Source organism: Mobula hypostoma, chromosome 8, assembly GCF_963921235.1.
Source record: "Mobula hypostoma chromosome 8, sMobHyp1.1, whole genome shotgun sequence".
NCBI classification, from domain to species: domain Eukaryota; kingdom Metazoa; phylum Chordata; class Chondrichthyes; order Myliobatiformes; family Myliobatidae; genus Mobula; species Mobula hypostoma.
This window is the reverse complement of record NC_086104.1, coordinates 7652239-7679868: the sequence shown is the minus strand read 5'-3', so window position 1 is coordinate 7679868 and position 27630 is coordinate 7652239. Positions and strand designations below refer to the sequence as shown.

The following is a 27630-nucleotide window of genomic DNA, read 5'->3' as shown; positions in this document are numbered from 1 at the left end:
AAATCAAGGTCACATGCACACTTGCACTAGCAGTTTGTTCCACACTCTAATGATTCTCTGAGTGAAGTTTCCCATCCTGTTCCCCTTAAAGATACAACCATTGTTGGTACAATCTCAGGTGGTGACGAGAGGGCATACAGGAGTGAGATATGCCAACTAGTGGAATGGTGCTGTAGCAACAACCTGGCACTCAACGTTAGTAAGACGAAATAGCTGATTGTGGACTTCTGGAAGGGTAAGACGAAGGGGCACATACCAATCCTCATAGAGGGATCAGAAGTGCAGAGAGTGAGCAGCTTAAAGTTCCTGGGAGTCTGAGGATCTAACCTGGTCCCAACATATTGATGCACTTATAAAGGAGGCAAGACAGCGGCTATACTTCATTAGGAGTATGAAGAGATTTGGTATGTCAACAAGTACATTGACAAACCTCTATAGGTGTACCATGGAGAGCATTCTGACAGGCTGCATCACTGTCTGGTGGGGGGGGGGTGCAACTGCACAGGACTGAAAGAAGCTGTAGAGAGTTGTAAATTTAGTCAGCTCCATCTTGGGTACTAGCCTACAAAGTACCCAGAACATGTTCAAGGAACAGTGTCTCAGAAAGGGAGCGTCCATTATTAAGGACCTCCAGCACCCAGGGCATGCCCTTTTCTCACTGTTATCATCAGGTCGGAGGTACAGAAGCCTGAAGGCACACACTCAGAGATTCAGGAACAGCTCCTTCCCCTCTGTCATCCGATTCCTAAATGGACATTGAACCCTTGGACACCACCTCACTTTTGTTTAATATTTTATTTATTTCTGCTTTTTTTTGCACTATTTTTAATCTATTCAATATATGTATACTGTAATTGATTGACTTCTTTATTTATTATTAATATTAATTAATTTTGTTTTTTTTCTTCTATACCTGTCTTATGTATTGTATTGAACTGCTGCTGCGAAGGTAACAAATTTCATGTCACATGCCGGTGACATTTTGACCTTGTGTCCTTAACCAGGACCTCTAATTGTCCCACCCAATCTCAATGGAAAAAGCCTGCTTGCATTTACCTTATCTGTACCCCTCATAATTTTGTATACCTTTATCAAATCACCCCGAAAAGACCATAAGACATAGGAGCAGAATTGGCCATCTGGCCCATCGAGTCTGCTCTGCCATTCCATCATGACTGATCCTTCTTTTTTCACCTCCTCAACCCCAGTTCCCAGCCTTCTTCCCGTAACCTTTGATGCCATGTCCAATCAAGAATATATCAATCTCCGCCTTAAATACACCCAGTGACCTGGCCTCCACAGCTGCACGTGGCAACAAACTCCACAAATTCACCACCATTTGGCAAAAGAAATTTCTCCGCATCTCTGTTTTGAAAGGGCGCCCCTCTATCCTGAGGCTGTGTCCTCTTCTCCTAGACTCTCCCACCATGGGAAACATCCTTTCCACTTCTATTCTGTCTAGGCCTTTCAACATTCGAAAGGTTTCAATGAGATCCCGCCTCGGATTGAGGACATGATTTTAAGTTTTTTTAACTCTGCTTGGTTCCAAGTTAGCTCATTGCTTTGCTTTGCTTTTAGTTAGTTGCACGGTGGTTTTTTTGGGTTTTTTTTTTTTTCCTTTCTCTATTGATATATATATATATATATAAATTAGTATACTATTATGTTACCTTAGTATGTTATGTTTAAATTACATTGTTTGTATCATTTTTTTTTGTATTAATATCTCCTGTAATTTTATTATATTCTAACAGTGTATTAGTGCCTATATGGCTTACCTTTTTGTATACTTATTCAATAAAAAGATTTAAAAAGAAAGAGATCCCGCCTCATCCTTATGAATTCCAGCGAGTACAGACCCAGAGCCATCAAACATTCCTTGTATGATAACTCTTTCATTCCTTGAATCATCCTTGTGAACCTCCTCTGGACCCTCTCCAATGCCAGCACATCTCTTCTAAGGTGAGTAATTGAGTTACTCGTTATGTAATTGATTTACTTGTTTATTCATTATTATTATGTTGTATTTTATTTATTTTTCCCTCTGCTAGATTATGCATTGCATTGAACCGCTTCTGCTAAGTTAACAAATTTATGTCACATGCCAGTGATAATAAACCTGATTCTGATTCAAAACTGTTCACGATACTCAAGGTGAGGCCTCACCAGTGCCTTATAAAGACTCAGCATCACATCCTTGCTCTTGTATTCTAGACCTCTTGAAATGAATGATAACATTGCAGTTGCCTTCCTCACCACTGACTCAACCTGCAAGTTAACCTTCTGGGTGTTCTGCACAAGGACTCCCAAGTCCCTTTGCTTCTCAGATTCCTGGATTTTCTCCTCGGTTAGGAAATAGACCACACATTTATTTCTACTGCCAAAGTGCATGGCCATGCATTTTCAAACATTGTATTTCATTTGCCACTTTCTTGCCTCTTCTCTTAATCTGTCTAAGTACTTCTGCACCCTACCTGTTTCCTCAACACTACCTAACCCTCTACCAATTTTCATATCAACTGCAAACTTGGCAACAAAGCCATCTATTCAATCATCTAACTCATTGATATACAGCATAAAAATAAGTGGGCCCAACACCGACCCCTGCGGAACACCACTAGTCACTGGTAGCCAGCCAGACAAGGATCCTTTTATTCCCACTCGCTGCCTCCTACCAATGAGCCAACGCTCTAACCACGTTAGTAACTTTCCTGTAATACCATGGGCTCTTAACTCGGTAAGCAGCCCATGTGTGGCACCATCTACATTCTTCTACCATCTTCTACATTCCAAGGACTAATATCCTAACCTGTTCAGTCTTTCCTCATACTTGTTCTCCAGTCCTTGCAATATTCTTGTTCTTGTAAATTTTCTGTGTACTCTTTCAAAGTTATTTGCATCTTTCCTGCAGGTAGGTGGCCAAAACTATACAGAATACTCCAGTGCTGCAGTACTAGCCGGAGCACACCGGAGCGTGTCGGGCACATCTTTAAGAAAAAAGCCGAAATAAACAAGCTAGTTAATTAGGTGCTGCCCAGGGTGATTTGAGTATCTCAGAAACAGCTGATCTTCTGGGATTTTTACGCACAACAGACTCTGGAGTTTACAAAGAATGGTGCCAAAAACAAAAAACATCCAGCGAGTGGCTGTTCTGTGAGCGAAAACATCTTGTTAAATCCATTCATTGGATTTTTTTTTTGTTTTTGGCACCATTCTTTGTAAATTCCAGAGTCTGTTATGCATGAAAATCCCAGGAGATCAGCAGTTTCTGAGATGCTCAGATCACCCTGGGCGGCACCTAATTAATTATCTTCTTTATTTCAGCTTTTTTCTTAAAGATGCGCCAGACGCACTCCAGTGCACTCCAGCTAGCACTGCACCACTGGAATAGTCGAAGTTAGGCCTCACCATACAAAATACAATATATTTCTCATTATAATTTATACTTCTTTTTATTATGTATTGCAATATACGGCTGCCACAAAACAACAGATTTCATGACATATGCCAGTAATATTAAAGCTGATTTGGACATAACGGTGTTCACTTGCATGAAACAGATCAGGCCTTTGGGTAAAAAGCAGGTTGCACCTCTTTACTACATGTCTACGTCTGTATAACTGGTTGTTAAACTGAGGTGTCATTGTAGTTGATCAGGATTCCTTCACCCATTGTGACCCTGTACTGGTGCTTGATGTCTCTGACAGGACATAATGAGAACTTCCTCACTGACAGGTAGATTGAAAGTCAAAGAAATCAAGTCAAACATCCTTCAAAGTTACTGTGCTAGTTGATAGGGTTGTTATTAAGGCGGCTTATGGTGTGCTGGCCTTCATTAGTCAGGGGATTGCGCTCAAGAGCTGCAAGATAGTATTGCAACTCTATAAAACCCTGGCAAGACCACACTTGGAGTTTTGTGTTCAGTTCTGGTCGCCTCTTTATAGGAAGGATGTGGAAGCTTTAGAGAGAGTGCAGAGGAGATCTACCAGGATGTTGCTTGGATTCGAGAGCACGACTGAGCAAGCAAGTCCTTTTCTCTTTGGAGTAAAGGAGGATGAGAGGTGACTTGATAGAGGTGTTCAAAATAATATGAGTTTCAAACAGAGTGGACAGCCAGAGACTTCTCCCAGGGCAGAAATGACTAATTCAAGGGAACATAATTTTAAAATGATTGGAGGAGTGTACAGGGGGATGTTAGAGATAAGTTCTTTATGCAGAGACTAGTGAGTGTGCAGAAGGTTATTGGGGTCTCCCTACCTTCTGTCTAAGACCTCTTTCAGAGTCGATGCCTCCAGAAGACACGGTACATCATTAAAGACCCCTCACACCCTCTCCATGAACTGTTTGTTCTTCTACCATCAGGCAAACATTACAGGAGCATCAAAACTAAAACCACAAGGCTACTAAACAGCTTCCTCCCACAGGCAGTCAGACTGCGAAATAGCTACTCTACCTGACTCTGCTTTGGACACTTATAACTTGATTTTAACTGACATGTGGCTGTTGTGTTTTACTATTTATCGTTATGTTTATTATTTAGTGTTGCATTTGTTATGTTATGATTGCACTGCTCCTGGGAAACGTCGTCTCATTCTGCCCTGCAGAGCTGATGTACGGTTAGAATGACAATAACGTTTTTTGAATCTTTGAATCTTGAATGGACTGTAGGGGATGGTGAAAGAGCCACATACATTAGGAGCACTTAAGAGACTCTAAGATAGGCACATGGATGATAGAAAATGGAGGGCTATGTAGGAAGGAAGGGTTAGTCTGATCTTAGAGTAGGTTAAAGGTTGGCATAACAACGTGAGCCAATGGCCCTAATGTATTATGTTCTATTAAAGTATAACCTTGAAATGGCCTATGCCATTGCTCTAGAGCAGGGGTTTGTAACATAGGATCTACGGACCCCTCTGTTAATGGATAAGCGTCCATGGCATAAAAAGTGATGAGAATCCCTGCCCGAGAGGCTGCATTCCTGCAAACACTGCCTTCCCAACGTCTCAAGGACCAAGTAGCCCAACAAGAGACATGTTTTATCCACGAGGAAATAAAAATCCATTAAAAATAAAACAACACTGACCTTATGGAAGTTTCCATAAAATAGTTTCTTTACATCTTCGTTATCAAATGTGATAGTCTGAGATTCTCCTCTCTCATCCTTGTTAAAGTATGATAGTGTTTGGCTGTTACCTGTAACATGAGGAATCAAATGATTACTAGGTGTAGTTCATTGATGAAATACACAGTACACTCCATTAATTTGGAGTGTCAAAATCATCAGGACTAGCCTCACCAGCAAAAGGTGATGCCTCAAAAAGGCGGCATCCATCATTAAGGACCACTATCACCCAGAATATGCTCTCTTCTCATTGCTGCCATCAAGGAGGTGGTACAGGAGCCTGAATACACACACTCAAATGCTTTAGGAACAGCTGCTGCCCCCGTGCCATCAGATTTCTGAATGGCCAATGAACCTATGTACACTACCTTACTAATTTTCCCCCTCTCTTGCTCTTACAGGTTATTCTTGCAACTTACAATGAGAAATGCAACTTACCATCTAGAAGAACTCCAACTTCTGGCTTGTAGTCTTCGTCGACTATCTGCCAGATGAGAAAGGGCTCAGAAGAGGTGGTTGGGAGAATGCGGAAAAGCATCATAATGGTGTAGGTTGATGGCAAACCACTCGGATGGATGTCTCTGTTGGACAATAAACAGAGTTAATTGGCCATCCAGAACCTAACTGATCAAAAGGAAGCATGGTTGCCCTCTGATGTTTGCTTTATGTTGCCTTCCAGTGTTTACTCAGTGGAAGATCAAACTGGACCACAACAACATACCATCAATCTACTCGTGTCTCACAGGGACTCGAGCCATGTTATTATTTTTTTCTCTCTTTGTGACTGTGTATTTTTTTTCTGAAATTGGATACCAGATGTTCTACTTGTCCTACGTGCAGTGTGCTCTGTGCCTTTGGTAATGTATTTTGCAGCTTGGCTCCAGAGGAAAGATATTTCATTTGGCTATAGTTCTGAATGGTTGCATAGTAATTAAACTTGAACTTGAATTTGGATAAAACCAGCACAGAAGACACTGAAAATGCACTGCATAACACAGCTGGAGTCCATTCATTCCATCTTATTTCTTCTGACCAAAAAAATATTCTTCAACCTAAATCATACATCCAGCAATAGAACAATAGATGCACAGGTTACAGGCCCTTCAGGTATGCCCATGTATTGTTTAAACATAATGAAAGTTTCTGTCTTCTTCTCCTTCTCAGGTAATGAGATCCAGACCTCATCAATCCCCAAGCTGAAAACACAGTTTTTCATCTCCACTCTAACTTTTTTCCAAAACAGTTTTTGGCCCTTCTGCTGAAGGAAAAATATACTTCCTGCTTACTTTATTAAGGCTCCTCTAAGTTGAGAAAAGTCAATTAAATTCTCCCTTAAGCCTCCTCTCTTCTAAAGAAAATAATCCATAAACTGCAAGTTTATGTAGAGCGAGCGGGTGAATGAGACCAGCTGGATCACTGATCTTACTCAAGAAATACTTGGAAGATTGCAGCACAGTGGTTATGGCAAAGTGGCACAGAAGAGTGAAGAGGTTAGCTATGATTATATTTAACAGTGTCTTGACGGGCCGAGCACCTAATCATGCTCCTACTTTCTTATGAAGACATACTGGTCACAGTGGTATTACCATTCTGTGATTCTGCTTGCTGATGTATCTCAAGGATTGCAAGCAAATGCTTCTACTATCCCTCAGTGATGGAAGAGGCACAAGGGATTGCAGAGGCTGCAGTCTGATCTAACAGTCCTCTGGGAAAGGAGCAGCCTTCATGGAGGAAGGGAAATGTCAATGTTTTGGACTGAAACCCTGGAAGGTGCACCTTTGCTCCCTCAAATACTGCTCAACCCATTGATTCTGTTTTGCCATTCAATCATGGCTGATTAGTTATCCCTCTCAACCCCCTTCTCCCCATAACCTTTGATTCCCTGACTAATCAAGAACCTATCAAATTCTGCTTTAAATACAATGGATTACAGTTAATTGGGGCATAGCGGGACCAGCACAATTAAGTGGCTGCCCCAATTAGCCAAAATTTCATGGAAATAGTTAAAAATGTATAAAAAAAAGATAAACCACCATTTAACTGAGTAACAAATTGTGTATTAAAAATTAAATACTATACAGAACAAATTAGAACACTGCTAATAACATTACAGTACCATAAAACTATGTATTAGTTCCTGATTGTTAACAGAGGAACTCATCTAAAGTACACTGTTGTGTTCTTTTGATACTGTAAATGAACAAAATCAGTGCAGATAATCGATTGCCTTCATACAATGCTATCAAAGATTACATTTTCCAAATCTTCATTCAAGATGAGTTACGATATCTTCAAATTCTTTGTAATTTCTAACTCGTTGAAGTAGTGAAATCATTTCATTTTCATTCCCGGCCATTTCAGGCAACTCCAAGCCTGAATGCTCAAAGCCATAGTGAGCAAAACAGTTCTGAATTGTCTTACTGCTTATTTCTTGCCAACATCTGTGACAAAAATCAGTGCTTTTTGAACAGAAACACAGACAACTGACGCTATTTAAAAACTATTCACTCTAAGCACGGTGTGGTGTCTAACAGCCACACAAATGCACGTGACTGATGCTCATTAGAAGCTGCTCAGCAACAGCCTCTTGTCCCAATTACGTGTTATAGTGTCCCTAACAAAGGAAATCCCAGCTATTTTGTTGAATAGGTTTTGTTCTTTAAGAGCTGTCTCAACTTAGTGGAGGCCCTGATTAACAGATGGCCCAATTAACCAAATTCACTGTGTCCCAGTGACTAGGTTCTCCACATGCAATCCGTGGCAATGAATTCCACAGATTCACCACTCTAAAGAAATTCCTCCTCATATGTGTTCTAAAGGGATGTCCTTGTATTCTGAGGCTGTACCCTCTGGTCCTAGGCTCACCCACTTCAGGAAACGTCTAGGCCTCCAGGAGATTGTTTGATGTAGACACCTTCATTTCCCTTCAGAAAAAAACTGACATCACCTGATTGAGTTCCCAGTCTGTCTTGCTTTGCTCTTTGTAGTTTACCTTTCCAAGTTTGAACTGGAGGTTAAAGTTAGACAGTAATACTACACTGACCAAGATCCATTTTAAGTACTGTTCACATCTACAAAATGTAAATTCAGTTCTCTATAAACAGCTCAGAAATTTAACCCTTCATTTCATCACACCTTTTCCATCGATTTTGCCAAAGTTCCCTGATATCCAGATGAAAGTTGGAAAGTTTAAGGGTAACCTGAGGGAAAACTTTTTCACTCAGAGGGTTGTGAGAGTGTGGAACGAGCTGCCAGAACAAGTGGTGCATACAAGCTTGATTTCAATGTTTGGAAGTTTGGATAGGTAAACTGATGGGAGGGGAATGGAGGCTATGGTCCAGGTGCAGGTCGATGGGAGTAGGCAGTTTAAATAGATCACTATGGACTAGATGGGCTGAAGGGCCTGCTTCTTTCCTGTACTTTTCTGTGACTCTAGTCATGTTTGGACTCGCATTGTACTACAGACTAGTTTTAAACAAATTATTCTACACCTAGATTTAGAAAAAATTGTAATGAGATAGAACCTCTCTTTTCATTAGGAGCGTGAAGTGTGCTTGCATTGGAGAGCATCCAGAGGAGGTTCGTGAAAATGATCTCAGGAATGAAAAAGTTAATTTATGAGGAGAATTTGGTGGTTCTACACCTGTACTTGCTCAAGTTCAGAAGAAAGAGGAAGGCTCTTATTGAAATCTATCAAATGTTGAAAGGTCTAGATAGAATGGATGTGGAGAGATTTTTCATCTAGTGATATAGCAGGTGTTCTGCATGTCACCGTAAGAAACTGCTCAGAGTTGTGGACAAGCTCAGCACATCACAAGAACCAGCCTTCCCTCCATGGTCTCTGTTCTCAGTAAATCACCCAGACATTCCCTCTTATACCTCCTCCCACAGCCAGAAGCTACAAAGGCCTGAAATCCCATACCAACAGGCTCAAAGACAGTTTTCATCTCGCAGTCATCAGACTCTTGAAAGGACTTCTTGTACAAAAAGGGAGATTTTTGGCCTCACAGCCTACCTCGTTATGATCTTACACCTTATTGTTTACCTGCACAGCACCCTCTCCGTATCTGTCTCACTTTAGTCTGCACTATTACTATTTTACCTTCTTCTACCTCAATGCACTGTGTAATGATCTGATCTGTATGAACAGTATGCGAGACAAGTTTTTCATGGTATCTCGGAACATGTCACAATAATAAACCAGTTCCAATTCTAATACCAAATGTTGGAAAGACTGAGAAAGGCACCATTATTAGTATCTATAAAACATTCAGTGTTTGTGCCAGTACTCTGAAAGAGATTTCAGTTAATCCTGACTCCCCACTTCACCAAGTATGACAATTTTTCCTTTTGAATTCCTTCGCCAACTCTCTCAGAAAGTTTGTATTTCATCTGTGTCCACTCTCCTTTCAGTTCACAACAAACAAGTTATTTATGTCCTTTTTATCTGAAACCTCCTCTGTTGGATAGAGCACCATCCAGCACTACAGAGCTTTGAATAGCCTCCTCTCTTTTTTTTTTACTTTAAAAAAGCGTCGTGATTTCCAGCACATCTGTCCATAAGACCGTAAGACGCATCTGTCCATAAGACTGTAAGTCAAAAGAGCAGAACTTGGCCGTTTGCCCATCAGTCTGCTCCACCATTCCACCATGGCTGATTTATTTTCCCTCTCAAATCCTGCCTTCTCCCTGTAACCTTTAACACCCTGACTGATCAGCAACTATCATCCTCTGCTTTAAATATACCCAACAGCTTGGTCTCCAGAGCCGTTTATGGCAATGAATTCCACAGATTTAGCACTCTCATGCTAAAAAAATTCCTCCTCATCTCTGTTCCAAAGGGACATCCTTCTATTCTGAGACTGCAGCCTCTGGACCTAGCCTCCCTCACTATAGAAAACATCCTCTGCACATCCACTCTATCTGAGCCTTTCAATATTTAATAGGTTTCAATGACATCCCCCTCATTCTTCTAAACTCTGGCAACTGTAGCCATCAAATGCTCCTCATACATTAACCATTTCATTCCCAGGATCATTCTCGAGAATCTCCTCTGGACCCTCTCTTGTCACCTGCTTTTTACACTCTCTCCTCTGGTAGATAACGGTCTTTCACAAAACGATCTTCGTGAAGGAGGTCAGCAGAACCTGACGGACTGAAGGCCCATACTGTGCTGTACTGTTCTATAATCCTCGTACTATGTTCACTTAAATAACATATGGCTTGCTGGGTCACTTTGGAGGGAAGGTATGAATTAGCCATTTTAGTTTTAATTTATTTAGAGCTACAGCATGTAACAATCCCATCCAGCCCAAGCCCGCACCTAACCGGTTGCACACGTGACTAATTAGCCTACTAACCCGTATGTCTTTGGAATGTGGGAGGAGACCAGAGCACTTGGAAGAAACACACAGGGTCACAGGGAAAATATACAAACACTGAGCAGGCAGTGGTGGAAATTGAATTCTGATCTTAGAGCTAATGCTATAAAGTACCGTGCTAGCCGCTATGCTACCACGCCACCATGTGAACTTGTATTTGCTTCCTCCTAATATATGAGGCCTGACCTGAGAATCCATGATTGGTTGAAAGCAGAGCCGTGATTGGTGGTTTAGAAATCAACCAATGCGGTTCTACTGGTGGTGGATGTCCTTCCCTCACAGACGTCGGTGCCTCAGTTGGGTCTTTACAACACCCAATACCTTCACTGTCACTGATCTTGTCATTCCGATTCAAATTCCAGATCATCCTCATCATCAGAACTTAGCTCCTGACAGGACACGACCTAATGTCTCCAGATCAATAGTCCAGACAGTTGAATATCAATCCAGTAATCTGAAGAGAATCACAGAGCACCACAGCAATAGAAACAGGCCCTTTGGCCCATCTAGTCCATGCCAAACTATTTATCTGCCTATTCCCATCAACCTGCATCCAAGACCATAGCCCTTCATCTCCCTTCCATTCATGTACTTATCCAAATTTTTCTGAAATCTTGAAATCAAATCCACATTTCACAGGCATTTCGTTTTCGTTCCACTCTCTCACCACCCTACGAGTGAAGAAGCTTCCCTTCATGTCCCCCCCTAAATATTTCACCTTTCACCCTTAATCCATGACCAGTAGTCCTAGTCTCACCCAAACTCAGTGGAAAAAGCCTGCTTGCACTTACTCTATCTATACCCCTCATAATTTTGTATGCGTCTATCAAATCTCTCCTTAACTTCCTACACACTAGTGAATTAAGTCCTAACCTTATCAACCTTGCCTTATACCGTAACTCCGGTCCGCAAGTCTTGGTAACATCCTTTTAAATTTTCCCTGTTTTCTTTCAACCTTACTGATTTAGCTACCACTTCCCAAGTGGGATCAATAATCAGCTTTATTCACCATATACATTTAGCTGCATTGGGAATTTGCTGTGAAATGTTGGTGCAACATACAACTAAAAACAACATCCAATAAATAGAAAGAATGAAGAACTTTATAAAAATAAGTTAGATGTTGAAGTATAGGTATCACCGGAGACTGGAAAAAAAACCTCTTCCCTGACACAACTCCAATCAATCTTCTCTGTAGCTTTTTCTGTGAGTGGACATAGTTCAAAGTAAATTTATTATCTAAGTCCACATATAGAACCCTGTGAACACTTTCTTGCGAGTATTTTGAACACAACAGATTCTGTAGATGCTGGAAATCCAGAGCAACACACACAAAGTGCTGGAGGAACTCAGCAGATCAAGCAGCCTCTATGGAGGGGAATAAAGAGCTGACGTTACAGGCTGATACTCTTCGACAGGATTGGAAAAGAAGGGCCAAAAGCCAGAAAAATGGTGGGGCGGAGGGGAAGGAGGAGTTTGGATGAGTACTATAGTCAAAGAGTTAGAGAGCAGCAGAGACTCTCTGACGGTGGTGTCTGAAAAGAGGATGCTGTCCAAGTTGCATGCCATCTTGGACAATGTCTCCTATCCACTACATAATGGACTGGTCGGGCACAGGAGTACATTCAGCCAGAGACTCATTCCACCGAGATGCAACACAGAGCGTCATAGGAAGTCATTCCTGCCTGTGGCCATCAAACTTTACAACTGCTCCCTTGGAGGGTCAGACACCCTGAGCCAATAGGCTGGTCCTGGACTTATTTCCTGGCATAACATTACTATTTAATTATTTATGGTGCAACTGTAACGAAAACCAATTTCCCCCCGGATAAATAAAGTATGACTATGACTAAGACCACAGAGGGGGAAGCAATGAGAGGGGCTGTCACTGAACCCCTGTCATAGAGAAGACTTAAACTTCTTCAGGGAGCAGAAAATCATAAACACAAGAGATTCTTTCTTGGGAAATGTGGAAAATGCAAGCTCCTGGGGTGGATTGGGCTCCAGAGTTCTAGTTTGTCAGATCCTGTTAGAATTTTATGTTTCTACTTGATTCGCTCTTGTTTTCTTGCAGTTCTAATAATATAGAAAATCTGTCAGTTCAGTGGGAGGGCAAGATGTAAACTTTGGGCAATAAACTCTCATTTGTTGAAAAACCACGTTGAAACTACAAAGTCTCCCAACTATATTTGGAAAAAACTGTAGCCCATTCTGATATACTCTTTTTACACAGTTAAATTAAGTCATCGAATGGAAATATAAATCAGTCACTGGAAAATGAGAACATGTCTTGCTGCCGAAATAAATCAGAAAAGGCACTTCCTTCAGGCAGTCAGCAAAGTGAGTGAAAATTTAATTTTGTGTGCCTACCAGTAGCATTTACTAATGGTCTGTATTGCCTTAAAACTCAGTAACTGTATCTGTCTCCACCCATTCTCTGGCAGCACGTTCCAGGTAGTCATCGTGAAAAATGGGCCCCTCAGAGCTCCTTCTTCTGTTATGGAAGGTGCACTGTGACGGTCAGGAAGGCTCTACAACCAGTAGTCAAAACAGCCCAACACATCACCGGCACTAGTCTACCCACCACCAAGAACATATATACAGACAGGTACCAGGAAAGGACCAGTAACTTCTCAAAGGATCCCAGCCAGCCCGCTGATGGACTGTTTGTCCCATTCCCATCAGGGAGGGAGGAAGGAAGCTACGTAGCTTCCACACCCAGATCACCAGACTCCAAAACAGTTACTTTCCCCAGGCAGTAAGGCTGATCAACACCTCCACTAACTAACTCACCCCTCCACAAGCCCAACCACCACTACTTTATCGTTTCCTATCAGAGTCACCTTATGTATAGACACTCCCGTGCCTAGTGTCACTTTATGGGCATACAATCAACCAGTGAATATAAGCTAACTTAAGTATTTATATTTATTGTGTTTTTATCATTATTATGTGTGGGCACGTGGCCAAGTGGTTAAGGCATTGGACTAGCAACCTGAAGGTCGTGAGTTCAAGCCCCAGCCAAGCGAACGTGTTGTGTACTTGAGCAAGGCACTTAACCACACATTGCTCTGCGACGACGCTGGTGCCAAGCTGTATGGGTCCTAATGCCCTTCCCTTGGACAACATTGGTGTCGTGGAGAGGGGAGAATGGCAGCATGGGCAACTGTTGGTCTTCCATACAGCCTGGCCCAGGCCTGCGCCCTGGAGAGTGAAGACTTTCCAGGTGCAGATCCATGGTCTCGCAAGAATAACGGATGCCTTTTATGTGCTTTATATTATGTGGTCTTTTTTGTGCTGCATCGAATCAAGAGTAACAATTATTTTGTTCTCCTTTACACTTGTGTATTGGAAATTACATTAAACAATCTTGGATCTTGAATCTCACCTTGAAAATGCCCTAAAAATTTTAGGCTTGAAGAACTCAGCAGGTCAGGCAGCATCTAAGGAGGGGAATAAACGGACACTGCTTCAGATCGACTGTTTATTGCCCTCCATAGATGCTGCTTGACCTGCTCAGTTTTTTGTGTGTGTTGCAGGCTAATCCAGCTGCTTCACTTTCAAGGAAGCTTATGTTATAGTTTTACTTGCTAGACAACTACTTTTCGGTACAGCAGATAATACTGGAATTCAGACTTGAGTTTATAACTCCCTCAGGGATCTCAACATTGCACCAAGGTGCCATCTTTAATTCTTTATTCCAGTCTCTGAGGTGGTTCCTGAATCCACAACTTTCACATACAGAGACAGAAGCTTCACTGCTGAACTATGGCCAACAGGGATTTCAAACAGTGATATCAATTTCCAACCAAGGGATATCTATTTGGGCCGCACGTCTAAGGAGGGATATGCTGGCATTGGAGAGGATCCAAAGGAGGTTCATAAGAATGATTCTGGGAATGAAAGGATTAATGCATGAGAAGTGTTTGAAGGCTATGGGCCTGTACTCGCTGGAGTTTAGAAGAATGGCCTAATGATTCCACAGGATAGATACAGAAAGAGGTTTTCTCAGGACCAACTACAAAATAGAGCTTTGACCAGTGGCCAACCCTGGGCTTCCTTTAATTTTCACTAATTAATCCCAAACACTGACTGACACTGGTCAAAGCTCTATCACGCTGCCGTGAACTGCTCCCGCATTTTATCCTCGGGGCCTTTTTGATGTCCCCTCCTCTTCAAACTTTCAATCAGCGTTTGGGATTAATTAGAAAAAGAAAATTAAAGGAGACCAGGAGCAAGCCCAGCAGCCATCGCCTGAGTGGACACATTCAGAGTGGTAATCTTAAGGCTTTAGCTCTTTTGAGACTTTGGCAAAGAGAGGCTTCACTCAGGGAAAGCAAAGGAAAGAAAAGCTCAAGTTTTTTTTCCTTCTCTTCTTTATATCTGCACAGCTAGGATAGCAGAGATGCCAGATAGGATTAGTGCAATGTTCCTCTCGCGGGATGTGGGAAGGCAGGGAGATCTCCAGTGTCCCTGACCACGACAACTGCAAGAAGTGCATCCAGCTGCAGCTTCTAACAGTCCACATTAAGGAGTTGGAACTGGCATCGGATGAACTCCAGATCATTCAGGAGGCTAAAAGAGTGATAGATAACACATACAGGGAGGTAGTTACATCTAAGGTGCAGGACACGGGAAACTGGGTGAGTTAGGAAGGGGAAAGGGGTTAAGGAGCCAGTGCAGAGTAGCCCTGTGGCCATCCCCCTCAACAACAGGTATATCACATTTGGACACTGTCGGCGGGGGGTGGGGGGTGGGGGAACCTAACAGAGGAAAGTCACAGTGGTCTGGTCTCTGGCACTGAGTCTACCTCTGTAAACCAGAAGCGAAGGGGGAAGAAGAGGAACGTTGTGCTGATAGTGGATTCATTAGTTAGGGGAACGGAGAAGAGGTTCTGTGGGTCAGAATGAGATTCCCGGAGGGAATGTTGCCTCCTGGTTGCTAGGATCCGGGAAATCCTGGATCAAGTCCTCAGCATTCTTAAGTGGGAGGGTAAACAGCTGGAAGTGGTGGTCCACGTAAGTACCAATGATGTGGGTAGGACAAATGATGAAGTTCTGAATAGGGAGTTTGGAGCTAAGTTAAAGAGCAGCACATCCAGGGTTGTGATCTCAGGATTGCTACATGTGCCATATGCTAGTGAGGCTACAACTAGGAAGATTATATGTGGCTAAGGAGTTGGTGTAGGAGGGAGGGCATAAGAATTTTGGATCATTGGGCTCTCTTCCAGGAAAAGCAGGAGCTGCACAGAAGGGATGGCTTGCACCCGAACTGAACGGGGACTAATATCCTAGCAGGAAGGTTTGTTAATGCTCACAATTGTGTTTAAACTAAAGATGCAGAGGGATGGGAATCACAGCGCCAGAACAGTTGGCGGAGAGGTTGTGCAGGTGGATGTTGGTAAGACTTCAGGCAAAGCAGGAATCAAAAGGTTGAGCACGGTGCGACAAAATGGAAATAGGTGAATACAGGACTGAATTTGAATGCGGGCACCATATGGAATAAGGTAGATGAACTTGCAACATAGTTGCAGATTGGCAGGTATTATGTTGTGGAAATCACGAAATCATGGCTGAGAGATTAGAGCTGGGAGCTTAATATCCAAGAATACACATCGTATCGAAAGAATAGACAGGAAGGCAGAGGGGGCGGGATTGCTCTGTTGGCATAAAATGAAATTAAATCATTACAAAGAGGTGACTTCGGGTCAGAAGGTGTTGAATCATTGTGGATTGAGCTAAGGAACTGCAAGGGTAAAAAGACACTGATGGGAGTTGCATACAGACTCACAGACAGCAGTAAGGATGTAGCCTACAAATTACAATGGGAAATAGAAAATGCATACCAAAAGGGCAATGTCATGGGGGATTTCAATATGCAGGTAGATTGGGGAAATCAGGTTGGTGCGGGATTTCAAGAGGGAGAATTTCTAGGATGCCTACGAGATGGCTTTTAGAGCAGCTCATGGTTGAGCTGATGAAAGGATCAGGTATTCTGGATTGGGTGTTGTGCAATGAACCAGAATTGATTAGAGAGCTTAAGGTAAAGAACCCTTAGGGGCAAGTGATCCTAATATGATCAAATTCACCTGGAAATTTGAGAAGGAGAAGCTAAAGTCAGAGGTACCAGTATTGCAATGGACTAAAGAGGCATGAGAGAATTGGCCAGAATTGACTGGCAGGGATGACGGCAGAGTAGCAATGGCTGGAATTTCTGAAAGCAATTCAGAAGGGACAGGATACATACATCCCAAAGAGAAAGAAATATTCTAAAGGCAAAATGACACAACCGTGGCGAACAAGAGTAGTCAAAGCCAACATAAAAGCCAAAGAGAGGGTATATAATGGAGCAAAAATTAGTGGGAAGTTAGAGGATTGGGAAGCATTTAAAAACCAACAGAAGACAATAATAAAAGTCATTAAAAAGGTAAAAATGGAATATGAAAGTAAGCTAGTCAATAATATTAAAGAGGTTACCACAGGTTTCTTCAGGTACATAAAGTGTAAAAGAAAGGTGGGAGTGGATATCAGACTGCTGGAAAATGATGCTGGAGAGGTAGTAGTGGGGGATAATGAAATGACAGACGAACTGAATAAGTATTTTCATCAATCTTCACTATCGAGGTTCGAGGCGCCAGGGAATTAAGTGCCTGAAATTGCCATAACTATACAGAAGGTTCTTGGGAAACTGAAAGGTCTGAAGGTAGATAAGTCAACTGGAGCAGATGGTGAACATTCCAAAGTTTTGAAAGAGGTGGCTGAAGAGATCATGGAGGCATTAGCAATGATCTTTCAAGAATTACTTGATTCTGGAATGGTTCCAGAAGATTGGAAAATTGCAAATGTCACTCCACTCTTCAAGAAGGGAGAGAGGCAGAAGAACTGAAAATATAGGCCAGTTAGTCTGACCTCAGTGGTTGGGAAGATGTTGGATTCAATTATTAAGGATGAGGTCCCAGGGTTCTTGGAGGCACATGATAAAATAAGCCGTAGTCAGCATGGTTTCCTCAAGGGAAAATCTTGTCTGACAAATCTGCTGGAATTACTTGAAGAAATAACAAAAAGAATAGACAAAGAAGAATTGCTTGATGTTGTGTACTTGGATTTTCAGAAAGCCTTTGACAAGGTGCCACACATGAGGCTGCTTAACAAGCTACGAGCCCACTGTATTATGGGAGAGATTCTAATATGGAGAAAACTGTGGCTGATTGGCTGGAGGCACAAAGAGTGAGAATAAAGGGAAACCTTTCAGGCTGGCTGCTGGTGACTAGTGGTGTGCCACAGGGGTCTGTGTTGGGGCTGATTTTTTTTATGTTATATGTCAATGTTTTGGATGATGGAATTGATGGCTTTGTTACGAAGTTTGCATGAGATACGAAGATAGGTGGAGGGGCAGGCGACTTTGAAGATGTAGGTCTTAGACAGATTGGGAGAACAGGCAAAAAAATGGCAGATGGAATATAGTGTTGGGAAGTGTGTGGTCATGCACTTTGGTGGAAGAAATGAAAGGGTTGACTATTTTCTAAATGGAGAGAAAATACAAAATAAAAATGAAGTGCTAAGGGATTTGGGAGTCCTTGTGCAGGATTCCCTAAAGGTTAATTTTCAGGTTGAGTCCGTGGCGAGGAAGGTTAATGCAATGTTAGCATTCATTTCAAGAGGACTGGAATGTAAAGGCAAGGATGTAATGTTGAGACATTATAAAACACTGGTGAGGCCTTACTTGGAGTATTGTGAGCAGGTTTGGGCCCCACAATTTAGAATGGATATGTTGAAACTGGAGAGGGCTCAAAGGAAGTTCATGAAAATGATTCCAGGATTGAATGACTTGTCATATGAAGAGCGTTTGACAGCTCTGAGCCTGTACTCACTGGAATTCAGAAGAATGAGGAGTGACCTCATTGAAACCCATCAAATGTTGAAAGGCCTTGATAGGTGGATGTGGAGAGGATGTTTCCTGTGGTGGGAGAGTCTACCAGAGCACCCAGCCTCCTAATAGATGGGTGTCTTTTTAGAGCGGAGATAAGAAGGAATTTCTTTAGCCAGAGAGTGGTGAATCTATGGAATTCTTTACCACAGGCAGCTGTTGAGGCCAAGTCTTTATGTATATTTAAGGCAGTGGTTGATAGATTTTTGACTGGTCAGGGCACAAAGGGACGCGGGGAGAAGCAGGAGATTGCGGCTGAGAGGAAAATTGGATCAGCCTTGATGAGATTGCACAGCAGACTCGATGGGCCAAACGGCCTAATCCTGCTCTTCCATCTTATGGTCTTATAGTCTAAAATGTAACCAAGCTGTGAGCACTGATAACTTACACTGTAGGTTGCTGAAGGTTTGCATCCTTATGAATCCTGTAAGACGTAAAGCTGTTGAAAGACCCTGGCTCCATAGACACTCCAGGGACAGCTGCGGCATCTCTCACTGTCATATTGAACGCCTCCAGCATTCTGAAACCTTCAAAAAAGACCATAAAAACTTTATATTAGACATCCAGTCTCCTATGTAATGTAAACTCTATCATATAATGGCAGAGTATTGAAATCCTGTTGGATTTGCATTCTGTGTTCTTATGCCAAGCTTTGCGGGCACACTTTGTTGACACCGGAATGTGTGTTATTTATTATTTATTTACTATTCAAATCTTCAGCCAGAGGGTGGCGAATCTGTGGAATTCGGTGCCACAGTCAGTTGTGGAGGCGAAGTCACTGCTTTTATTTAAGGCAGAGGTTGATAGATTCTTGATTCATCAGGGCATGAAGGGATACGGGGCGAAGGCAGGAGATTGGGGCTGAGAGGGAAAATGGATCAGCCATGATGAAATGGCAGAACAGACTCGATGGGCCAAATGGCCTATTTTACTATGGTCTTATGGTCTGTCAGTTGAGTGACATGCTGACTCAAGTTGACTGCTCTTCCTGTGCAGTAAAAGGAGTTAACTGCCACCTGGGGTAAGTGACAGGATTCAAACTCAGATTTATTTAACACAGGTACATAAAAGGAATACAACATCTCTATTAACAACCAACAAGACCTACTAACAAACAATCAGCACAAACTGGGTGGGTCTACAACCAGAAGTCAGAGGTTAAGGACGAAAGATGAAAAGTTTAAGGGGAACACAAGGGGGGATTTCTTCACTCAGGGTGTCGTGAGAGTGTGGAATGAGCTGTAGCACAACTTTTAAGAGAAGTTTGGATTGGTACATGGACGGTAGGGGTATGGAAGGCTCTGGTCCTGGTGCAGGTTGATGGGAGTAGGCAGTTTAAATGGTTTCAGCATGGACTAGATGGGCCGAAGTGCCTGTGTCTGTGCTGTACTTCTCTATGACTGTATGACCCAAGGAAATCCTGGGGGCAGCCCACATGTGTCACCACACATTCCGATGCCAACTTAACATGTGTACGGTGCCTGGTAGGACCGCAGAGAACACAGCAGGCAACAAAGCGACAGTGAAACAAACCCCATTCCTCCCTCCATTTGCTCTCATTTCACTGTAAGTTTCGATGTAGATGTGATAAGTAAATCTGTATCCGGATCTTCCACCCTCCCACACACATTGACACAGAGCCCAAAGACACATATACACGCAACAGTTTAGGAACAGTTTCTTCCCCTCCGCTATCAGATTTCTGAGTGGTCCATGAACACTACCTTGCCATTTCGCTCTCTTTTTGCACGGTTTATTTATTTACTTTATTGTATATTTTTATTGTACCTTCGAGCATAATTTTATCCTTCCACTGTGCTGGTATCACAAAAGAACAATTTTTATGACACAGACCAGTGAGAATGAACGTGATTCTGATCAATTCACTGAGCTGCCAGACCATGTCTGGAAATGATCACACACATCTTAAACTTTTTCATTCTGGAGGGTAGAAAGGGAGAGGAAGAGGAAGCGGGGGGGAGGGGGAGAGGGGAGAGGGGGGGAGAGAGGGGAGGGGGAGAGAGGGGGAGAGGGGAGAGAGGGGGAGAGGGGAGAGAGGGGGAGAGGGGAGAGAGGGGGAGAGGGAGTGGGGAGAGAGGGGAAGGGGAGAGGGCAAGAGGGAGGGGGGACAGTGGAGAGAGCGGGGATACGGTGAGATGGAAGGGGAGAGTGGGAGATGGAGGGGAGAGGGGAGATGGAGGGAAGAGGGGAGATGGAGGGAAGAGGGGAGATGGAGGGAAGGGGAGATGGAGGGAAGGGGGAGATGGAGGGAAGAGGAGGAGATGGAGGGAAGAGGAGGAGATGGAGGGAAGAGGAGGAGGAGAAGGAGGGAAGAGGGGGAGAAGGAGGGAAGAGGGGAGAAGGAGAGAAGAGGGGAGAAGGAGAGAAGAGGGGGAGAAGGAGAGAAGAGGGGGAGAAGGAGAGAAGAGGGGGAGAAGGAGAGAAGAGGGGGAGAAGGAGAGAAGAGGGGGAGAAGGAGAGAAGAGGGGGAGAAGGAGAGAAGAGGGGGGAAGGAGAGAAGAGGGGAGAAGGAGAGAAGAGGGGAGAAGGAGAGAAGAGGGGAGGAGGAGGGAAGAGGGGGAGATGGAGGGGAAGAGGAGTGAGGGGAAAGAGGGAGGGAGGGGAGCTGGAAGGGAGAAAGGGAGGAGAGCAGGGAGGGAGGAAGGGTTAGAGGTGCAGATGGGGAGAGGAGGAGGAAGTAAGAGAGGGTGAGGGACGGGGGAGATGGAGGGAGAGAAGGGGAGACAAGGAAAGAGGGAGGGAGGGGGAGGAGAGAGGGAGACAAGGAAAAAGAGGGAAGGGGAGAGGGGATAGAGGGGAGGGGGAGAGGGGATAGAGGGGAGGGGGAGAGGGGATAGAGGGGAGGGAGGGGAGGGGGAGGGGGAGGAGGAGAGGAAGGGAGGAGGGATTGGGTGGGAGAAGGAGGGGAGAGAAGGGGTGTGAGGGACAGAGGGAGGGAGAAGGGCAGGGGAGAGAGAGGGAGAAAGTGAGAGTGGGAGAGTGGGAGGGAGAGAAAAAAATAGGAAGGGGTGCAGGGATGGGTAGTTGATCAATATGACTAATATGCAAGAGGAGCTTTTCACTGAAATATGTGACAACAATAACGATAATGAGGAAGACTCTTGAGGGGTAGTTCCAATGTGCAGTGGAAAGATGACCTCTGATGACAGCCTTACAAGGCTTTAATTTTAAGAAGAATATTATATAAACAATAATTTAACCAAATTTTGAAAGCCGCACTCCAGTATCAGATCACATTTACCTCGAGATACAGCACGGTAATATACACTTCTCATCCAATGAGCCCTCATCGCCAATTACAACCCTATGACTCATTAACCTACTAACTTGTGCATCTTTGGAATGTGGCCAGAGGAAACCTTAACGATCACGGAGAGGATACACAAACTCCTTATTGACAGTGGCAGGAATTGCACCCAGCTTGTTGGAACCACACGGAACTGCTACATTACCTTGTCACCCCCCTTCTCAGTAATGGCGGTCTCATAGTACATAAGACAGAGGAACAGAATTAGGCCACTCGGCTCATCGAGTCTGCACTGCCTTTCCACCATGACTGATTTATTATCCATCTCAACCTTTTCGGTGAGGAAACAAAAATCAAACCAATGTCCCCTTACCTGGTGTTGTGAATCCATTGAGATATATCAGTGGGCAAGCTGCAATAAGACAAAAAAAATGGACGTTAATAGGAAACGAAATACACAAGAGATTCTGCAGATGATGGAAATCGAGAGCAACATGCACAAAATGCTGAAGGAACCCAGCAGGTCAGGCAACATCTTTAGGTCAGGACCCTTCTTCAGGTCTCCTTCCTGTGAAGGGTCTCAGCCTGAAATTCCAACTCATTTTCATAGATACTATCTGACCTACTGAATTAATAGGAAAATTTCACTCTTACACCAGCATTGTCTGCGTCATCTAGCATTTTTGGACATCCCTTTAGAGACATCCCCTTTGTCCACACCAACCTGTTCATCTGCAGTCTTCCTTCCCCACATTTTCCAGTTATAAATGTCACTGAACTGAAATGTTAACTCTGTTTCTCTCTCCACAGATGCTGCCTGACCTGCTAAATATCTCTGGGATTTTGTGTTTTCATTTCATATCTCCAGCATCCGAAGTATTTCATCAGAAGAGGGAAGTGATGACCGTCAGTGACAGGGAGAGGAACAACTCACTTGAAGTTGCTGTTTCACAAAGGAAGGTGATGAGCTGATCCTGAATCTTCGCGAAGGCATCAAAGTCATCCACAAAGAGGAGATGCCTCTCACTGGGCTTGCTGCCAATGTTTTTCAACTCATTGATGTCAATGTCAGCGACCCCCACGACAAACACACTGTAACCTGCATGGAAAAGACAACATTGTGAGAAAGATGTCAAGGGAAATGGGAAATGAGCCAAACTCAGGCAAATAGGACAAGATTAGATGGCTATCTCGGTCAGTGCGGACAATTTGAGATGACAGGCCTGTTTCCATGGAGTATTGCTTTTTTTCCCTCACCCTCTCCCTCCCCCTCTCTCTCTCTCCCTCTCTCTCTCCCTCTCCCCAGTTTAAAAACACTGCCAGCATTTGTCAGAAACAGAATCAAAATCCAGTTTAATACCACCAGCACACATTGTGAAGTGTCTTTTCTTTGTGGCAGTCGTACAATGTAATGCATAATAATAGAGAAAAAAGCTGTGAATTACAGTAAGTATATACGTATAAAATAGTTACATTAAATAAATAGTGCAAAAAGAGAAAAAAAAAAGTCGTGAGGTAGTGTCCATGGGTCCAATGACCATTCAGAAATCTGATGGCAGAGCGGAAGAACCTGCTCCTCAATTGTTGAGTGTGTGTCTTCAGGCTCCTGTACTTCCTCCCTGATGGTAGCAATGAGAAGAGGGCACGTCCCGGGTGATGGGGGTCCTTAATGACGGACGCAGCCATTTTGCGCCATTGCTTCTTGAAGATGTCTGGACACTTACCCAGCAGTCCTCAACGGGGAACAACTTGTATAACAAAACACCCATTTCAAATCACACGCAGTGCTCCATCACAGACACAACCCTCTCCCACTGAGGACATCTTCAGTAGGTGATACATCCAGAATCTAGTTTCCATCAATAAAGACCCTCACCATCCAGGTCATGACTTGTTCTCATTGTTACTATCAAGGAGGAAGTACAGGAGCCTGAAGACACACACTCAACCCTTTAGGAACAGTTTCTTTTCCTCTGCAATCAGATTGCTGACTGGACAATCAACCCATGCACACTATGTTGTTATTCTCTTTTTTGCAACATTTATTTATTTTCTAACTTATTGCAAAGGTATCCCTTTGTACTGTACTGCTGCTGCAGAATAAGAAATTTCATATCCTAAAAGATAGTAATAATAAACTTGATTCTGATCAGAGATCCTCACCACCTAGGTCAGTGTCTTTTCTCGCTGCTGCCATCACGTAGATTGCACAGGTACCACCTCTCAACCATCAGTCTCTTGAACAAAGGGGTTAACTACACTCACTTGCCCATCCATTCAGATGTTCCCACAATCAATGATCTCACTTTAAGGACTCTATCACGTTATCTCATGTTCTCATTATTTATTGCTTCTTATTATTTGCATTTGCAGTCTGTTGTCTTCTGCACTCTGGCTGATCTTTCACTGGTCCTGCTATAGTTGCTATTCTATAGATTTGCTGAGTACGCCCACAGGAAAATGAATCTCAGAGTTTAATAAGGTGACAAATATGTACTTTGATAATAAAATTTACTTTGAACTTTGACAGCTGTGTTCTTAACTATAATGAATTACTGATTGATCCGTTCAATAAATCTTCACATCTGATCTCTGAGAACTGAGACGAGGCTGAGAATGTTCTCAGTGGTAGAGACACTGGTCAGCCATGAACCTGGTACTAAGTAGCTTGTGTAAACTAATCAACGTCGGTAGCTCAATATGTTTAAATAAAACTCATGAGCTACAACATGGGTTGTATCCACACTAGACTTGAAGGTAGAATAAAGGGTTAATGGCAGAATTCTTGGCAGTGTGGAGGGATCTTGGGGTCCCCGTTCAGAGATCCCTTAAAGCTGCTGGGCAATTTGATAGGATTGTTACGAAGGTGTATGGTGTGTTGGCCCTCATTGTCAGAAGACTGAGTTCAAGAGCCGTGAGGTAATTTTACAGCTCTTTCAAACCCTGCTTCGACCACACTTGGAATATAGTGTCCGATTCAGATTGCCTCATTATAAATAAGATGCTTTCGAGAGGGTGCAGAGAAGATTTACCAGGATGCTGCCTGGATTAGAGAATGTGTCTTATGAGGATAGGCTGACTGAGCTAGGGCTTTTTTCTTGGGAGTGAAGGAGAATGAGAGGTAACTTGACAGAGGTGTACAAGATAATAAGAGGAGTATACAGAGTAGACACTTTCTAACGGCAGAAATGGCTAATATGAGGCAACTTAATTTTGTGATTGGAGCAAAGTATGGGGGGGGAGGTCAGAGGTAAGTTTTTGACAGAAAGTTGTGGGTGAATGGAATGCTTTGATGGGGATGGGGACATTTAAGAGACCCTTAGGTAGGTGCACGATTGAAAAGAATGGAAGGCTCTGTAGGAAGGAAGGGTTAGGTTGATCTTAGAGACAGTTAAAAAGTCAGCACAACATCATGGGCTGTACTGTGCCATACTGTTCTGTGTTCAATACTCTGTAGTCATTGGATCAATGTGGATGAGTCAGTGCTCTATGTTGTTTGACTTGGTCAGGAATGTGGTATCCCACACTAACAGAGCATTTACACTGTGGTGACTGCGGGAAACTACGTGTATCATTGTGCATAAATGGACTCACCATGGATCACTTCAACCCATGAACCACTGATGTGGGAAGAATGTTGGTAATGGCTAAATTGGCCCTCCCATGTTCGTAATTTAATTGCGGTTAAATAATGACATCTTTCAGTAGAGACCTGGCAACATAATTAAATGGAAAGTCTGGAAATCCAAGGTCAGTCTTCTGAGACAGAATGCACTAAAATAGGTTAAGGCACACAACTTGGAAATCCCTACAATTTTTTCCTGAATTCTATTGCGTTTCTTTGTTTTCCTGAATGTCCCCACAAGTAAATGAAACTGAAGGTATAATTTCAAGGTGACATAGACTCAGTGGCCACTTTATTAGGTACGCTTGTGGTCTTCTGCTGCTGTAGCCCATCCACTTCAAGGTTTGACACGTTATGCATTCAAAGATGTTCTTCTGCCCATTACTCTTGTATTGCATGGTTATTTGAGTTACTGTCACCTTCCAATCAGCTTAAACCAGTCTGGCTGTTCTCCTCTGACCTCTCTCATTAACAAGGTGTTTTCTCCCACAGAACTGATGCTCACTGGATGTTGTTTTTTTTATTTTTCGCACCATTCTCTGTAAAGTCTGATAAAATCCCAGAAGATAAGCAGTTGCTAAGATTCTCGAACCACCCCATCTGGCACCAGCAATCATTCCACGGTCAAAGTTACTTAGATTACATTTTTTCCCACTCTTATATTTGGGCTATACAATAAACGAACCTCTTGGTCACATCTGTTTTTATGCATTGACTTGCTGGCACATGATTGACTGATTAGATATTCGCACTAACGAGCAGGTATACAGCATACCTAATAAAGTGATCACTGAATATAATCTGAGTTTACCAGACTGTAGTTGGAGACTGCTTTTGTTCATTCTACCAAAGTGCACAACCACACACTGCCACTTCTTTGCCCATTCTCCCAATCTATGTCTTTCTCAAAACTCCAGGTTTGCGGACGATGCAAAGCCATCAATTACATCATCTGAGGGGCTCTTGGGGAGCCTAAACGGTAGTGAGGGAGGAGGTGTAAGGCCAGGCAGTCTCCCGATTCAATCCTAGCACAATCATGGGACAATGGCCAACTGGAATGCCTTTGGATTGTGGGAGGAAACTGGAGCACCTGCAGGAAACCCACATGGTCGTGGGCAGCAGTGGCAAATGAACTTCGGTTGCTGGTGTTGTAAAGTGTTGTGCTAACCACTATGCTACTGTGCCGCCCCCTTGCCTTGCTTAGCAGCTTCACGTGCAGCTCTTTGTCAGAGGACTTCTTAATATACAAGTAAACAACATCCACTGCCTCTCCTTTGTCTATCCTGTCTGTCCTTTCCTCAAAGAATTCCAACAGATTTGTCGGGCAGATTTCCCCTCTCGGAATCCAAACTGACTATAGCCTATTTTACCATACGTCTCTAAGTACCCCAAAACCTTAATAATGAACTCCAAAATCTTTCCAACCACTGAAGTCAGACGAACTAGCCAGTAATTTCCTTTCTTCTGCCTCTCTCTCAAAGAGTGGAATGATATTTTTAATTTAGTTAAGTTATTGATCATGTGATTTATTCATCAGTATGCAATCTGATGCTTAGTTATTTATCACACTGTATTTAACCTCACCACACCTCCAGTTTAATACACACCATCCCATCGTCTGAGAATAATCAGTGGATCAAAGTCTGTTTGTGAAGGACTTGCCAGCAGACCGGGCTTAAATTTGACTCCTCATACTCAGGCAGCCATTTGATACCCATTGCCAAGAATGCTTCAGCATTTTAGTCCATTTGCTATTGTCTGTTTGCTGATTGGAGTGAATGGTAATTCAATGATTATAAGTCAGACTGAATAATTTAGGAAAATAGACATTCTAATTCCCAGCTCCAACTTCTTGTGTGGGAGCTGAGAAGCAGGTTTGTGATCAAATTTAGCACACAAACCTCCCACGATGATAAACAGTTAACCCTTGTCCAAGAGTGCATGAAATGGGAATGACCTGAGCTACATAGATGATCAGTGTTGCCCATGTGGCCCGACAGTAAAAATATGTTTCATTTCACTGCTGTGGTTACAGGGCATGGTCTGCAACAGTCAATCACATCACAAACCAGGAACTCTGCCAGAGCACAATCAATTCCAGTGGCTGTGAAAGGGTGGACACATAGAGTCATAGGGCACCACAGCACAGAAACAGGCCCTTCAGCCCATCTAATCCAGGCCAAAACTGCTATCCTGCCTAGTCCCGTCAACCTGCACCTAGACCATACCCCTCCCATTCATGTACTTATCCAAACTATTCTTCAAAGTTGACATTGAAACTTCATCCACGGCATCTGCAGGCTACTCA

At 43.2% G+C, this 27630-nt stretch overlaps 1 protein-coding gene across 3 annotated transcripts in view; it reads right to left on the bottom strand.

Moving 5' to 3' along the window:
* Window positions 1–27630, bottom strand: part of col12a1a (collagen, type XII, alpha 1a) — a 394452-nt gene that overhangs the window by 102364 nt on the left and 264458 nt on the right. For all 3 annotated transcript variants that reach the window (XM_063055440.1, XM_063055439.1, XM_063055441.1), the window contains 5 exons: window positions 22632–22796; window positions 22071–22109; window positions 18818–18956; window positions 5561–5703; window positions 5084–5193 (listed from right to left, as the gene is read on the bottom strand). In XM_063055440.1, the coding sequence (XP_062911510.1) occupies window positions 5084–5193; window positions 5561–5703; window positions 18818–18956; window positions 22071–22109; window positions 22632–22796 (596 nt within the window). The remainder of the gene's footprint in view (window positions 1–5083; window positions 5194–5560; window positions 5704–18817; window positions 18957–22070; window positions 22110–22631; window positions 22797–27630) is intronic.